This window comes from Diceros bicornis, chromosome 28 (genome assembly GCF_020826845.1).
Source record: "Diceros bicornis minor isolate mBicDic1 chromosome 28, mDicBic1.mat.cur, whole genome shotgun sequence".
NCBI lineage: Eukaryota > Metazoa > Chordata > Mammalia > Perissodactyla > Rhinocerotidae > Diceros > Diceros bicornis.
In genome coordinates, this window is record NC_080767.1 from 16263517 (window position 1) to 16281442 (window position 17926).

Below are 17926 nucleotides of genomic sequence, written 5' to 3' on the forward strand. Positions count from 1 at the left end.
TCAGAATACCTAGCTATATCCTCAGAGATTCCTCTAGAAATCAGATCCCCTCCAAGTTTCCTCAGCTAAGGTATTTCGCATTCTAGTTGTGTTCTAGTTTTAAAATTTTCAGTCAACTAGAATTCTGTCTCATTTATTAGCTTCCCCTCTGTGGTTATAAAAACTGCCCAGGACTTGAGTCCTTCACTTTACCATCTCTTCATCATCTGTGGAAATAGGACCACGTGTCTTTGCTATTTCCTCAGTGTTGGGTCTGTTGAACTGGGTTAATGGAGTAGAATTACCAAAGTCTTCCAGATACCCTAAGCCTACTGGAGATTAGCTATATGGGCTTTTCTCTATCTGTTAGTATTTTTATATCTCCCAGAAAATTCTACTAAAGTCCATGGAGTAAGAGCCTTCAGGATCCAAACCACTCTTTTCTAACTTTATATTGTAAATTATTCAGCAGGGATACCATCACCATCCCGGTGAGCTTTTCCCATAGGCCTCAGCCTTGTCAAAAGCACTTTACCAGTGGGAGTTGGGTAAACAATTTGGCCTGTAGAAAGGACTTTAAAAGAGAGCCAGAGGCTGTACACTGACTTCAGGGCACTGAGCTGAAGTGTTTGTCCTTGGAGCTGACCAAGCAGACTGGCCTTCTGTGCTCACTGGTTGGCGAAAAGGAAGCATTCAGAAAGAGAGAGTGGGAGCAGTGTAATTCAGTTCACTACACACCTTGGAACTTTGGTGTCCATGACATGGCATCGTGTCTGTTCTAGATGGATTATTTTATTTTATTTTAAAGGATAAAACATAGTGTGGACTAACCAAATAATGTGGATTAGGATTCTCTCTCAGGTTATGTTACTTACAACCACCCAGCAAGGTTTATGCAGCCAGGCATGCATTAAAAAATTGAAAAATTGGGGGCCCCGTGGTGTAGTGCTTAAGTTTGGGGCACTCTGCTTTGGCGGCCTGGGTTCCTGGGTTCAAACCCCAGGCATGCATCTACCACTCATGAGCCATGCTGAGGCAGTGACCCACATACAAAATAGAGGAAGATTGGCACAGATGTTAACTCAGGGTTAATCTCCCTCACCCAAAAAAAAAATTGAAAAATGAAATAAGGAGAGCAGTAGTATTACATACAATAATAGTAATATATATTTACAATATATAATAATATACCCTAATATATTGTATATAACGTATATTTATATATTTATTGTATTAGTAAATACCATTGTTCACAGCCCAGCATTATCCTGTAACTCCTAGGTAATGGTTGGGGGGACAAACTGACTGGTGTTCTTATTTGGGTCCTCTGACTTTGAACTTCTCTTCTGTCTTGGGCTGTAGCAAGTTGTGTCACTCAAGGTTTTCGGTAGTTCTGTTCAAGGCTTTCTTGGAAATGCAAGCTCTGGAAATCATCAGTGCTGAAAAAGAGGCTTAATGCAGAACTTGGGATGCTGAGTTCATTGCTCATGTGAAACCGTTTGGTAATTTTCAGGGTGTCAGGAAAGTAACCATCTCAGCTGGGTTAAAGCAAAGGCAGAGGTCCCCTCCTCATTCCTGCTTCATTAGTGTTAATCCATAGATGCAGCTCTGTCCGCAGTTCCTTCTCACTGGTCCCCAAGACCTTCATTACTAAAGATCCTTTCTCCTCTTATTCCTCTATTTCCTTCTCTTTCCTCTCTTTTGGTTTTTAAAATTCACCTTAAAAATAAATTTTAAGAATTACATGTTCATTAGAGAAAAATTTGGAAAGGAAAGAAGAAACATAGTCATCCATAATCTTATTATTTAAAGACCACTGTTGTTAACATTTGATAATATTTCCTTTCAACCATTTCCTCTATGATTGCTTTTAATAGTTGTGATTATAATTTTATCTAAACTATATTGTATCTTTCTATTTATTTTTCTGGGTATCAGTATTTTATTTTTCATAGTTTTCTGTATTATTGCAAACATTTCAAGAATTTATTTTAATGAATGATAGTTCATCAAGAAGATATGCCACATTTACTTACCCATCTCCTTGTGGTTAGAAATTTATATTCTTTCATACCTTTTTCAGGCATAAATATTGTATATTTCTAAATAAAACTTTCTATGTATTAAAGGATAGTTCCTTAATATAAACTCTCAGAAGTGGAATTGTTGAGTTGCAGACATGAGCATTCTAAGCCTAAAAAGCAAAACTGCTCTCTGAGTCGATCACTGCAGTGTATGTCTGTCCCTCAACATAAGCATGCCCATTTTACACCCGTGCTTCTTAAAATGCAATTAATTTGACTTAGGACAAAGGTAAATCATACTCTAACTTAATTTGGTCATAGTGATCTGTGCTGTACTTCAGTTGGTAAAAATAATTAAAAGAAAAATACTTTCTTTTACTTAAATGTCCTGTTTATTGAAGAATATTGGAGATACGCACACTCACACACACACACACATGTTTATACATATACAACTCTCTCAGTTAAAGAAATGAATTATTTTTACCCATTTCTGCACTATTGATTAGTTGGGGAAATGAAGTTTTGTGCTGAGGTTTGTGAACTCGTCCAAAAAAACCCAAAACATACAGGATGTGTGGAATGGAGGAGGTGTGTAGTCAGCAAGGAAGCAGAGAATGAGAATAGCACAATAGAGTGCACCAAGTGACTTTTGCTTGGAAAGCCACTAATACACGCTTGGAATAAGAATTAAGCATATTATTTTCTGCAGATGATAAAAGGCAACCTTGAATGAAAACCGACATGGTCATTTCTAGTATAGAGAGGGAGAAAGAGAGATTGGGAACCCTTTCTAAAGGAGGTATCATAGACATTTGGTTTCATTCCCTGTTGGAGAGTCAACCCATAGCCTCATCCCTGTAAGTAGAGCGTGAAATGAAAAGGGACGAGGTCACTGGATTATGGAGCTCATCAAAGAGTTTCAATCCCAGAGGAGCTGTGGCTGTGGGAATGGGCAGGCAGTTGGCCTGTGAGGGCTCTTAGCCCATGAAGCTGGAGAAGCGCTTCTCTAGAGTGAACTGACTGTGTTATTTTGTTTCCCACTCCCATTTATACCCTCTTCCCTCCTTTTCCTGTTCTGTCCCTTACCACCGTCCCCTTCCAGGTGAACATGCCTACAAGTGTTCTTGGTGCTCATTTTCCACCATGACAATCAGCCAGTTGAAGGAACACTCCCTCAAGGTCCACGGAAAAGCCCTGACCCTCCCCAGGCCACGAATTGTCAGTCTCCTCTCCTCACACGCCCACCACTCCTCCCAGAAAGCTACCCCGGCCGAAGAAGTGGAAGACTCCAATGGTAAAAATGGGCTTCCGAGCCAGAATTAACCTCTTAAGGTTGAGGTGGGCTGGGATTCCTTGCCAATCATTCTTTCGAAGGAAAATCTTACAAGAAAACATGACGGTTCAAGTGAAGGAAGAAACATGGAAAGGTTGAAACAGTATAGAAATTGGAGTGGGAAAGTGAAGTGAACTTGGTTGAGCGTCTGTCTGGTGCCATGGCAAAAATGTCAGTCTATACCATGTGAGCATTGCTTCTGGAAAGAGCACGTTGTGTGAGATGGATCAGTGTTGGAGTCTTCCCCTGTGGTTGCGAGCAAGAAAGCAGATAGAATACCAGGCAGATTTCTTTGTTTACTTATTTACTTATTTATATCCTGTCTTGTTCTAAAAAAAAAAAAAAATTGCCAGAGTGTTTGGGGTGCCAGATATGTAAGTTAACCACACCGAATTTAGAGTAGGGATGGAAAGGGTGAATGGGTGGGGCAAGTATTACTGATTGGGTCACAAGATAATTTAGGGGTAATGTAGTGATTTCTTATAGCTGAAGGATGTTGAGGAAGCAACAGTTGGGGGGAGGGTCTAACTGCCCAGTTTTGGAGCTTCAGAAGAAATACAGGAACCCTGTATTTGGAGGGATCTCCTCACTGGCAATGTAACCAAAGCTGTAGAAGAAAGAAAGAGAAATGGAAGAAAGAAAGAGATCGCAAGTGTGGCATAGTGAGCAGAGGGATGGTTTATTATTTTGATCAGACTAAGAAACAGAAGTGTTTTGATTACTCAGCTCATCTCAGGTGACTGCAGAATCAGGTGCTTCGGAGAAGAGGAAGTCTATAGATTCTTAGAGTTGTAGAAGACCTTAGAGCTGCTCTCCTCTATCCCCCTGTAATGCTCGAATCCCTTCTGCAACATCTCCAGTCACCAGTTATCTACCACCAGCTTGAATACTTCCCAGGTCAGGGAACAAACTGTTCCCAAGGTCTCCTATTACGTTCTTGGGAGGAGCTTAGTGGATTGGAAAGAAAGTTCGTGGAACTTTGGAACAAAAGCTTGGCTTTGCATCTTACTTCTCTCAATGCCAGTTGTGTTTTCCTGGGCAATCTTAGCTTCCCAGACTCACATGTAAAATTGGATAATGATAACTACCTCAACTGATTCCCTTGAGAGATTGATGAGAAAAGGCACACATACAAAATGCCTGATACAGCATCTGACACACGGTAGGTATTTAATAAATGGTCATTTTATTCCTGCCATTTTCATCCTTTGACTGCAGTTTTGGCTTTTGGGACCGTTGATGACAAGTATGAATTCTGACTTATTTTTAATGTAAGGGTTTAAAAAGAGAGACTCTTCAGGTAATCTGAAGATCTAACAGCCAAACCTGTCAACATGGTCTAATTATCAGATTATCAAGAGAGTAAACCAGTAATCTTTATTAAACATGAAGTCTGTAAGAAGACAGCTGTGGGAGGAAAAGGAAAGGTAAGTTCTGAAACTAAAAGCCACCTTTGTTGAGTTGGGGAATTTGGTGGTCTTTCTTAGCAAATCGGTAAACACTATGTTAAACACAGTAGCTGCTTACTGGTATTCCTGTCTTCAAGGACTTCTGTTTAACACAGAAGGCGTGTTCCTGTGACTATGGCTTGTAATGGAGTGAGCGCACTATCTCCCCAGCAGGTGCATAGTAGTTGAGAAGGCAAGAGGAAGCCTGGAGGTGGTGGTGATTTCCGGGAAAACTTAGAGTCTCAAAGCTGGGGCAGGGGTGGAGAGTATGTGTAAAAGGATACCAAAAATGTCCCCTTAGCACCTTGAGAGTCTGTTTTTTGGTGAAGATTGGAATATTGCAACAAAGGGCAAAGTATAATTTGATGTAAATTGTAAGATCTTTGTTAACGTGATTTTTAATTAATTGCTTTCATCTGAAATGGAAGCTACACCTGTGGAGCCATTTGGGTGAAATTGATTCATCCAGACACCATTTCCAGCAAAGGCTTTTCCTGGGACATTTCTCTTGGTGTCATACCTTCTTTTTCCTTTGTGTTCTTTCTTTGAAAGGTGGGTCTCAGTGACAGGACAAGGGAATCCTGAGACCACTCACTACACGATCATCTTTCTCTGTATAGGCTAAGAAGAGTTAAGTTCAGTCAGCTTACTGAGTCAGTGCTCTCTGCCAAGAGCTATACTATATGCACAGAAGGACCAGAAATGATTTCAGTACCATTCTGGCCCTCCAACAGCTTAAAATCCAATGTATAGAAGAAACTGTCAGCATGGTATTGAACTAACCACAACCCTCAGGCTGAGGCCTAACGTTTTGGGGGTGATTTCAGATTCTTGGAAGCTGGACTAGGTTAGGACCTTGGTGGTTGCAAAAACATGATGATATGGTAATTGAGTAACTCTGCATAACACAGTGTGTCTTTATTCAGCCATAGGAAAATAATTTGCAATATAGAAAAGTGTTTTTTTTTTCCTTCTAAAGAAAGAACATAGTGACTGTGAAAGTCCTGGGTGGCAACTGTGTAGTGAGGCTTATACAAAAGTCATTGGACCTGTGCTGTTGTAATGTATATGAATAACCCATATCAATATGCCAGCAGTGATTCATTTAATTTGATGACAAAAACTTAATTAGAAGGTAGGGTAAACAGAAAGAAGGCATTAATGGGCTATTCTTGTGAATGAATAATTCTGTGGAAAGAATTTTTTTTTTCCTCCCCAAAGCCCCGGTACATGATTGTATATTCTAGCTGTAAGTCCTTCTAGTTCTTCTATGTGAGCCGCCACCACAGCATGGCTACTTATAGACGGGTGGTGTGGTTCCACTCCTGGGAACTGAACCCGGGCTGCCGAAGCGGAGTGAGCCAAACTTTAACCACTAGCCCATCAGGCCTGGCTTTGGAAAGAATAATTTATAGTTTACTTGTGCAATAAATATTTTCTTGAATCCTTACTACAGATCTTGCATAGTTTTGGATGCCCAAGAATGACTGAGGAGGTTGAAAATGGGAAGACTATTTGCTAGGGAGCTGAGTGGTGGATTCCTAGGAACGGCTAAGTCTAGGGGATGAAGAAACAGCTGTGAGGCTAGACAGTAGCCTGTAAATCACGCCTCGAATAGTGTTTGAAACACGCATGTGAAATCCAGTTGTACGTTTTAATAGGGAGAAGCTGTGGGGCTACTGGCTCTCAGTCGAGGTTTCCCACACTGCAGATGCCAGGACACTGAACACAAGAACCAAAAATGTGTTGCAGGCCTGGGGGGAGTGGAGATCATAAAACCAGGGAAATCACCAGCGAGTCCTTGGCTTTCTGGTCTCCTAGCGAGGGATGTGAATAAAACAAGTTGACATACTCACTGCTGTTTGCAGTGGTCAAATGCTTGCAGTCTTGAGAGCGAGCCAGTCTTCTCTGGCATAGGGAAAACAGCCTGAAAAAGAAGGTTCTTCCAAAGCTGCTCGCCCTCCCCGCCCAGAGGGAAGCCCTGCAAGGGAGGGAAGCCGGGAAGGTGGGAATGAGAAGGTGGAGGGGAGATTTCAGCCCAGCTGCCTGGCCACACACCTGTTCTGTACATAAACAGAGCTAGGGCTCCGGGCTGTCAGTCTTGACATGTTTCACCAGCACGTGAATCCTTTATATATTCTTCATGATCGGTTGTTGGCAAGAAAAACAGCAACTGTGTGGTATTGGTTCTGTGTATAGGATAATGGGAAATGACACGTAATTGCTATTCTAAACAATGCATTAAGGGGAAATCATAAGGTTGTCAACAAAAGGAAGTGCTCTGCTGTGTTTCTGTTTACTGGGTTCCTTCTCCTGCCATAAAAATATAGGACTGGGTTTTATCAAGCTTTTTCCAAGTCTCTGCGTTCAGTACAAAAAAAATACACATCTATAAAATGACAAGAAACTAGAACAGCGTACTTTAGTTATCAGATTTGTTTAGATCTGAGAAGCTACACAATGCATGGGCAGTGGATATGTAATTTGAAATTCGGCTATATTTTTTATAAGTAGTCAGACCAATGGTGACGTTCCATCTTTTTCCTCCCTTGAATTTCCCCCAAAGAATAGATTGTTTTATTTCTTCTATCTATCTAGCTATGCTGTATGGAATTGCCTGCTTCCGGAAATAGCTATTGATGCGTTTACAACAAAAATCAGACACTAAGACCAGGTGCACAATAAATAAGGAGAATGAGGATAACATAGTTTCTTAGTCCATGCCCTAATATAAACTGAAGGAAAACACCAAGAATGATACCCTTCCCTTTATAATATAGATTTTGATAGTGTCCACCCAGCGGAGAAGTCTTTGCTATTATGAATTAGTAGGAAAATGTTGTAATTTTGTAAGGCGCTTTGTGATTTTTTTTTTTTTTTTAAGGGAAGGATTTTCTGTTACAATTTTCCAGTTGGGGTTTCTGTTCTAAACTCTAGAATAATACTTGATAAGCACTATTTTTTTTTTCGGTGAGGAAGATCGGTCCTGAGCTAACATCCATTGCCAATCTTCCTCTTTTTGCTGAGGAAGATTAGCCCTGAGCTAACATCTGTGCCCATCTTCCTCTATTTTGAATGTAGGACGCCGCCACAGCATGGCTTGATGAGCGGTGTGTAGGTCCTCGCCCAGGATCGAACTTGCGAACCCTGGGCCACTGAAGCAGAGCACGTGAACTTAACCACTACGCCACTGGGCCAGCCCCCTTTTTTTTGGTGAGGAAGGTTAGCCTTAAGCTAACACCTGTTGCCAGTCTTCGTCTTTTTTTTTTTTCTGCTTGAGGAAGATCAGCCCTGAGCTAACATCTGTGCCCATCATGCTCTATTTTGTATGTGGGATGCCACCACAGCATGGCTTGATGAGCGGTGTAGGTACCCACTGGGATCCGAACCTGTGAACTCGGGGCTGCTGAAGTGGAGCATGCCGAACTTAACCACTGCATCACCGATAAGCACTATTTTTATCAAGACACCTCTCCCTGAAGAACCACAGGCACATGTTATTGTCATACCAAAATCATAGTGCTCTGCATTGCATTCAAAGTTTGCCATTTAGTCACATTTTCCCCCTTCCAGGGTGGCCTCGCTAACAAATACTGATGTTTCTAGCCATCTCTGTGCTTGCTGCCCCCAGCATCTAACTTCTTTATTTCCACTCCTGTGCCTTTGAATAAGCTCTGCTGGGAGCTTGCAAGGATCTCCTCCCTGTCTGCTTCTCTCTACGTGTCCCCGACTGTCACTTCCTCTAAAGACCGATTTGACTGGCCCCAACCCTACTGATGAATCTTTGATCGCTGATCTTCTCAGTGCTCTGTTTGTACTTGTGGATACGCTGTTGGTTCTGTCTCCTAATTTTCCAGTGGGGGCAGTTAGGTAGGTACTTAATAAATACTGACTTTTTGTGACTGACCAATGATTTCATGGAGGCACCACAATTTTCAATTCAGTTAATTGTACTGAGTGTCCTAATAGGTCTAACTCCACAGAACCAAATTGTATGAGGGTAAGTTTATTTCATTTCCATTTAAGAGGCAAGTTCAAAAGATAGACAATCCGAAGATGAAACCTTAGAGACTGCTGTAAGAGAAATTTTCTGACACCTCATTCTGCCAAGAGGAGAAGCTCTTCCTTGGCAAAGAGCATTCTAGACATGGACATTGTTCCCTGCAAATTGAGACTTGCTGTAGAGGTGGGAAACTGAAGGTTGAGACAGGGTGTAGGTCATTTCAACCCTCAGAAGGAGCTAGAAAGTGCAGTGGAGCTGGAGAGGTGGCATTTCTGGTGTGGTCACCTGGTAGCAGAGCCCCTTCTTGGAGCAGGTGCACATCATCATTGCCCCTGGAGTGGCCTAGCTTGTTCTCTGTGTTGTTGTCAAAAAATATACAGTGTGTGGTTACAGTTAAATCCAAATTCAGAGAAGCTATAGAGTGAAACTGACCAATAAAACTTGTAGATTAATAAAAATTTTCTATTCTACCTGAAAATTGTACTCACCGGGATTTTAACGTAATGTATTGGGTTGAAGAGACTCGTTTTATGAGACTTGTACTGGTCAGTTCCTACAAACTATAAATCGTGGATTGGCAAACTTTTTCTGGAAAGGGCCAGATTGAAAATATTTTCAGCTTCGTGGGCCATATAGTCTGTTACAACTACTCAAATGTGCCATTGTAAAGTGAAAGCAGCCATAAATAATATGTCAATAAATGGACATGGCTGTGTTCCAATAAAACTTTATGTACAAAAACAGGGGAGGCTGGGTTTAGCCCACGGGCAGTACGTCACTGACCCCTGCCCCCCATGGATGATTGGGGGGAAAAAATTACAGCAATACCCATGAAATTAGTCCAGTCTTTAATAAATGTCATTATAGACATTTATATTTAATAGAATGTTCCTAGATGTCACTTAAAATGTAACTTGACCTAAATATATTCTTTGTTTCACATATGAAATGTAAGTTATTAGATAAAGTTTTAAAAATATTAGTGTGTGAATTACATTTAAGCTTAAGAGAATATCTTCTCTAAGAATAGTATTGAGTCCAGCATCAAACTATTGGCTCATTTAACATTGACTGTAGCAGTACTTGACACTTAAAAATTAAGATCTGAGATGTCTGCTTTTCCAAGAGAAGCTTTTCAGATTTCTAAATAGGTCAGACATAAAATTCAACCTTTAAGAGGATCCAGTTAGTTGCTGGGCATCAGAACTTCCACACAGGTTCCAACTGCAATCAAATTTCTCCTGGGGTGAAAGAAAGAAGAGGTGGTTTCTTTAAAAATGACAATAATGGTATAGAGGCTCTTGAGTGAATAGTTGTGAAGTACAAAGATTTACATCGTTTATAGCACATGGGCTACAAGGCATAATTTTAATAGCTTGACCATAATTTATAATAGGTTCTGCTGGTCTCAAAATTATCTGACCAGAGAATACTAACCTTCCGTTTTTGACCTCAGAATTTCTACGTTAAAATATGATCTAGAGTTTATTTTAATGCTTATTGTGAAGAATGGCATTTCTATGATAAAGATTTAGAAGTCTGCGACTCCAGTGGTTCAGCATGGTACAGATGATTCTGCATCCTCTGTTATACGCCCGGAAGTCTTCAGAGGTTCAAATGTTAGAACTTGGCCTCCATGGCCAATAGGAAGCTTCAAAAATTATCACCACTCTGAAGTTCAATATCATGTGATAGACCCTTCCCAAGTAACCCACCTACCTGAGATTTCTGTGAGTTTTTGAATTAGCCACAGTTTCATGTGCCAAGGTTTAAAAAACATTTCTACTAAGTGTAAGCTTTCCATGTCCTGGGAACTTAGTCAAACTAACCCATCTCCCTCTTCCCATGCCAAGAAAAACATTTGTTCATCAGAAATATAAGCATATACTAGCAAACTCACTAAGAGCTCATTCCTAGCAACACCAGAGTTTGCTTCGCAATTCCACATCTGACTTTTGCATCTCTTGGTGAACTGCTAAGATCTCATCTTACGTCCTCTGGAACCTCTGTCATGGGAAGTATCTAAAAGAAAGAAGAAATCTACTTTATTCTTTGGCAGAAAATATATTCCATTGTTACTCAAATCATCTAAAATGATGAATCTTGGTTCTCTTTTGAAAGACACAATTTTTCCTTGTCTTCTTATTGCCCATCTCAAATCTGCTTTCCCGTGGAAGTGGAGCTAGATATTTTAGCCCAATTATATTTGATATAAAATCCTTCAGACTCTCTTGAGACTTCTTATGATTCATTGGTCCTCGCTCCTCTTTCAAATACTGTTCTGCATTAGAGGGTTTCACACAAGCAGAAGGAAGGGTATTGAACTTGAGCGGACTAGCTGAGTGAGCCATGACTCAGCGGTAGAGATCCTGGGACAGCCTTGCTGAAGCAGAGGGTATGTCCCGGGCAAGAAGGGTATGTGAAAAAAAAATTTTTTTAAGTGCAGAGATGAGGAGAAGATGCCAGAAATAACCTTTTAGAAACAACTCATTTTTTAAAATAAATTATATGAGTTTTGATGGTATGGCCCAGGAAGTCATGTCCAAATAATGTGCAATTTTCTTGTTAACTCATTCGTAATCCTAAATAATATGCTATGGGAAAATCCCAGGGGTGGTGGTTAAATAAAAGTGGCGAGATAAATAAAGAATGGCCAGAGTGTGGACGTGAGAGGGTCAGGCAGGAGGATCTGCTTGCTTTTTGCTGGTTCAGTCCCTTGCTGTTGATGCCCAGGGAGGGAGATGTTCCTGCCATCGGGCTCTTTTACTTTTTGAGAAGTTTCAGAGTCATCCAGCTCAACCCAAAGGAGGTGTTTGGCTGGGAGTGCAGGGCCGGCTGAGGCTTTATGGACCAGTCCGCTGCTCTTGGAGAAGTCATTCCGGAGCTGGGTTCTTCAGCTCCTTTAGGGACACAAAATATTCTAAGATGACTCTTGCAAGCCACCCTCCTTAGGTCTTCTTTTATTTTCGTGCACTGTGAGCCCTCCACCAAGGCTGCCGTGATGGCCACATTGAGCAACTCGGAACCTTCTCAACCCTAAATCTTGTCCTTGAGTTTTAGCATTGCTGGTTATGTTTTTCCCTCTTGACTAGTTGGAACATCATCCATTCTGGTTTATTATAGGAGTTCTGCATGTCTCTTTTTTTAATTCCTAAGTGATCAAATTAATCTTTTAAATTATTTTTTTATTATTTTTATTTATTTATTTTGTGTGTGTGTGTGTGTGTGTGTGTGTGTGAGGAAGATCAGCCCTGAGCTAACATCCATGCCAATCCTCCTCTTTTTTGCTGAGGAAGACTGGCCCTGGGCTAACATCCGTGCCCATCTTCCTCTACTTTATATGGGACGCCACCACAGCATGGCTTGACAAGCGGTGCATTGGTGAGCGTCTGGGATCTGAACCCTTGAACCCCGCGCCGCCGCAGCAGAGCGGGCACACTTAACTGCTGTACCACCGAGCCGGCCCCATTATTTTTATTTTTTAAATTCTGCAGATTGCCTTAAATTTGTCATCTGAATTAATATGTCTGCGGAATCAGAGGTACAAATTGTTAGTCTCGTTTTATAGAGAAGGAAACTGAGACCATGAGGAGTGAATCGATGAGTCCAAAAGTCACAGAATGTGTATGTGGTGGAGCTTGTCTGCATCCAAAGCCTGTGACCTTCACCGTTGTGGCGTGTCATTGACGACTCAGAGCAGAAATACACATCCATAAGTGGTCCGGAAGCTAAGGCACAACCTCTTCTTATATGTATGGGGGCCCTGGAATCTTCCAAGGAAACAAAAGACAAGTTTATTACTGATTGATATTTAAAGCTTAAGTGAATAGATATACAGATAATGTTAAATTAAGCGAGCAGAATATAATCAAGTGAGAAATTGTGCATTTGGATTTTGATGGCTGTAGCTATGGAAAAGAGAAGGAATTGATGAGTCCCAGAGGGCTTCTTGGAAGAGGTGGGACTCAGACTGGACCTTGAAGAGTGAGTAGGATTTATACAAGCAGAAGGAAGTCCATTCCAGGTGGGAAGAGTATCGGAAGTGAGCAAACATTCAGAAGAAGGGATCGTGGGACTCCAAGGGGACCAGTCTGGCGAGAGTGGAGGGTGTGTGGGGAGGTTAGTGGGAGGACAGTTGGCAAGGTGGGGAGAGGGAGCACCAGAGTGCAGGGGTACTTAATTCCAGGAAGAGGTCTCTAGATTTGTTAAGAAACAGGCCGAACAAGCAAGACCAGCAGCAAGGTCCCTATCCCCTTTGGAAGTCGCAGGGTACTTTTGAACCAGAGGGGCGTCAAGCTAGTGTCTCTAGGTCTTCAGGAATGAATGTGCATTCAAGATACTCACGGGTGGTAATTATCCCCTTTTAAGATGCCTGCATAGATTTTTCCTTCTGATTTAAAAAGTAATACCTACTCATGATTAAAGAACAGCATTGTGGCAATATGTAACATAAAATGTGAGAGTCACCCATAATGCCAGCCTCTCTGCACCCAAAATAATCTCTATTAACAGTTTCCTGTAGAATCATCTAGATGTTTGTCCTATGCAAAACAGGTTCTGTTCTGTTATTTTAATTTTTTTCAAAACTGGGACCATAATATACAAACTACTTTTTTCATGTTTTTGCTCTCACTTGAAGGATTCTATCACTATTTGCCTCACTATAGTTTTCAAACATGAGGGTCCATCTCTCAAAACAAACAAACAAGAACAATTCCCCTTCAAGTAATAAATATCAAGTGTTAGAGGCTTCATGTATTTTTGTGTGTACGTGGTGTATGTGTTTAAGATGGCTTCTCAGAATTATATAAGACCTTGAAGTTTTGCCAATCAGAAATTCACTAGTTTATTTCATTTTAAGGCTCACTCCTAAATTACTTAAGTAAAGTCTCTTCCTACTGCTTAAGACTTAATAGATTTGAAATATTGGCAAATGGTCTATAAGTTAAATGACAAATTCGAGATTACAGACTGTCTAGACTATTTAGAGTAATGAGTTGAAAATGAGATTTTGCAAGAGGATAAATATAAAATATGTTGGGTAGCTTCTGACCCTTGTATTTGCTTCCTTTACTAGACTTGCCAAATAGTCTTATAATTGCCAGTTATCATCTCTGTCTCCCCAGCTAAACTGCGTGCTGCCTGAGGTCAAGGATTGTTCAGAGCCCTGGCACTTGGCAGGCCATTCAATAAATATTTCTCGATTTGATTGAGGGCAGCAAAATCAACCACACAAGGAGAACCGACAAAACAGGAGTTGACACGTGACAAAGCCTGGCATTTTAGTGACTGTGAGCTGAGTTGTGCCCCACGATGTTAGGAAGCCAGTGGAATTGGGCTGTGTGTATACCATGATGTTCTGTCCCACACTGCTGCCCCTTCCCTTGGTCACACTTCCCTCCTCCAGTTAACCAACTGTGGCTTTCTCACAATGGCAACACCATATCCCTTTCAACTTTCTGCAACCAAAGTGACTGATCCCTTTCCTCCCAGTAGCTAACAGGAGGAGTGAGCGCATTCCTTCCTTTCTGCCACTTGTTGAGAATATTTCTGCTTCCTTCATTTAACAGTCCCTTTTCAAATGCCTGCTCTCTTCTTATTGCCTTCTAGAATGTTCTTTCACCTTCCTCAGTAAACTCAGTGCCAGGCTCACAGCCTTCCTTTTTACTCCAACCATAACCATCATGCTCTGGAATTCTAACACACTAGACCCAATGATAATGATCTGACAAATACTTGATCTCTTCAGCTAAGATTTACCTCCTTCCTGACTGTTCTCCATCCACCCGTCTGTGGCTGGATTCACCATAACCGCTCCACCTCCAGCATCTCAAACTCTTAAATTCTCTGACTACTACCCAACCCTTCTCTACCCAAGACCCTGGGTTACCCATTTCAGAGGGCCTTTCTCCAGCATTTTGTGTCTCTATCTCCCTTGTCTTCTGGTTTCCAACTTCCCAGACCCCAACCCTGAATAACCCTCACTCTGCACTTTCTCTGATTTTAGCCAGTCTTCTCGGCTCTAATCTCAAGTTTTTCCAATCTGTTTTCAAGGTTATCTTCGTTAACCACAAATGTGATTTACTTTTAAAAATAAATTTGAGCTTATTCAGATTTATCCCTTTATAATGCCAATTTCCTTGTAAGTATTCCAAGGTACTTTCTTGAGTGAAAGAGACAGGACTGGAGTTACAACCGATGTGCTAGAAGTTGCAAACAGCTACAGTCTATCTTGCCTGCCCCAAAGCTAATAGTGAATAAATGGAGTGAGCAGCTATATAGTTAATAGCCGTGGCAATCACGAATTATTGTACTTTGAGTTGTGATTTTACTGTTGCTCTGATTTTACAGTATTTTAAAATTTTGCCCATGGGTAAGTTTTTAATTAGTAAGACAGAGAAGGAAAGATGAAGAATCCACGTCTGCTTTGCATGCAAGCAAGAATAATGCCACCAACATGTCTGTTAGAAGAAACAGCAATTGTGATAACTAAATCAAAGGCAGGCAGTAAAGTGTAAGTAAAATTCCCAGCTAACACATTAAAATCGAGAAATTCTATATATTGTTATGTCAACAATAAAATAAGATCATTTTTGGTAATATATCTATAATATACTTTTGCATCTTGGTTATGTTACCTACATAATGGAAGACTGAAAAAAATAACTTTAAAAAATTAAGTTCAACATGTAAATAAAAGATTAGAAAGATTAATTTTTTTTTTTTTTTTTTTTGGTGAGGAGACCAGCCCTGTGCTAACATCTGCCAATCCTCCTCTTTTTTTTTTCTGCTGAGGAAGACTGGCCCTGGGCTAACATCTGTGCCCATCTTCCTCCACTTTATATGGGACACCGCCACAGCATGGCTTGCCAAGCAGTGCGTTGGTGCGCACCCAGGATCCGAACCGGCGAACCCGGGCCGCGGCAGAGGAGCACGCGCACTTAACCGCTTGCGCCACCGGGCCGGCCCCAGAAAGATTAATTTTTTTAACGGCTTTATTATTATGTGCCTCTACAAAAGGCTTGCAAAGGTTTATGGTACGTTTCACTGTATTTCTCCCTCCTCTCATTTTCTGAGATATTATCTAAATCACAGTATGCCTAGGGAGGAATGGTGAGTACATAGACGTCCACCCGTTATGTGTTGCCAGAGAAGTAAAGAGTTTGAGAACTACTGATGGAGGGCTGGTGATTCTGTGCAAGTCAAGTGCAGGTTTAAGATTTTTTAATTAATTAATTAATTTACTTATTTACCATTTTCTAAATTGAGAGAAAGCAAAAACAATGTATGAGAAAGAAGCTTTGTAAACTACAACATAGAGTCATGTGCTGCATAATGACGTTTCCGTTAATGATGGACCACATATACGACAGTGGTCCCATAAGATTAGTACCATATAGCCCAGGTGTGTAGTAGGCTGTACCATCTAGGTTTGTATAAGTACACTCGATGATGTTCGCACAACGACGAAATTGCCTAACAGATGCATTTCTCAAAATGCATCCCCGTTGTTAGGTGACATATGACTGTACGGAGCAAATTGGTGGTTGTTTTTATGTTAATTATCATAATCCCAATAAAAGGAAATGACTCTACTTGAGCTGGCCATATGAAGCCATATAAACTTAAGAAGTGCTGAGAGCAGCCCCGACCCACAGGGCCAGACTCTCCTTGCAGACCAGGCGGAGCAGCTCTCCTCCTGCCCCTGGGCATCCGGTATCGGAAGAGAAGTGAAGGTTGTTGACAGCAACAGGTTGGCAACATTGATTACACAACAAGCCTGTCTGAGTTCTGCACCAGGGATTCTGGTGGCTGAGGCTCCCCTCAGGCACTTCCTCTCAGGGGAAGCATCCAAGTGTCCATGGAACCTCTTCCCCAGCTTGTAACCATTTTTTTCCAGTGGAATTTTGGATCTTGATCCACTTTTGACACATGAGTGCACTAAGATAAATCATTTACCTTCTCTGAGCCTCAATTTCTAATATGTAAATTAATAATGATGCCTACTTTATGGGGTTCGGATCAAATGAGATAACATATGGAAATGCTTTCATATTCTAAATTACCGTAGAATTATTAGATATTATTAAAGTAGTGTAGTAGAATCAAATTTCTTGTCAAATTATGATAATTTGTCATCAACCGGAGATTGATGAGGATGTTTTTTTAATGAAAAAGGAAAAAAAAATTCATGTCTTGCCTTGGAAGCTGAAGGAAGTCTCTTTACATCAGGAACTGTTCCTTGCGAGTCTAAAATAATTCAGTGTTTGGGAAGTGCTTAATCTGGAGTCCTGTTGATCTAAATTTATTTGAACTTTGGGACTTAATTGAAACCACCCATGCAAGAAACTCCTTAGCACTTGGTGTCCTAATGGGCTGGTGTAATGCATTGATAAGTCCCAGGGTTAGACATCATTCAAATTATTATTATTGACATTAATCAATATATATTTTTAATTAATGATAACTATCATGTATTGCATGTGTGCTGAGTAAGTACTTTACAAACATCATCTCATTGCATTTGATCCACACAACAATCCCATGAAACAGGAACTTCCATAACCAGCTCCCTGCTATTTTCAGAAGGAGGAAAATAGTCTTAAGAAAGGTCACGGTCACCACCTGGCAGAGTTGGGGTTAGGGTGCCCGACAGCCTGGCTCCAAAGCTCTGTCTGCTATATCATGCTGTTTCCCTAAACCTCAGTCCTCAGATGTGTTATTTTTCCCTTGGAAAGTCTAAAAACAGGGAGCTATGTGAGCCCACTCTCATGAAGTGACCTCCTATTGGCTAACCCCAGTGGTATTTTCTCTGGGAAGGAGTCATCCCTCCCTTGTTTACACCCTCTGCCGCCTCCTCTTCCTCCCTCTCCCTCTCTGGGATCCCTTGCCGTGTGACTTGGGCCCCCATCACCTCAATGAAATGGCTTTCACCAGGGTTGACAGCGGTTCCGGACAAACAAGTCCATGGCCTCTGCTCCTGCCTCATCCTTCTTTTTTTGTCCGTGGCATTTAAAACTGCTGACCTTCCTCCCAGGGAGATTCTCCTCCTGTGGTTTTGGTCCTGCTGTATGTTTCAGGCTCTCCTCTGGCCTCTCTGATAATCCCTTCTAGAACTTGACCCTGTTTTCACAGC

At 41.2% G+C, this 17926-nt stretch overlaps 1 protein-coding gene across 8 annotated transcripts in view; it reads left to right on the forward strand.

Annotated features, from left to right (window-relative positions):
* The window catches only part of ZNF462 (zinc finger protein 462), a 134151-nt gene that overhangs the window by 65098 nt on the left and 51127 nt on the right, over nucleotides 1-17926 (forward strand). For all 8 annotated transcript variants that reach the window (XR_009215897.1, XR_009215898.1, XM_058523715.1 and 5 more), the window contains exon 7: nucleotides 3109-3300. Coding sequence is in view for 6 of the 8 variants with exons in the window: in XM_058523715.1 (XP_058379698.1) it covers nucleotides 3109-3300 (192 nt within the window). In the remaining 2 variants the exon portion in view is untranslated. The remainder of the gene's footprint in view (nucleotides 1-3108; nucleotides 3301-17926) is intronic.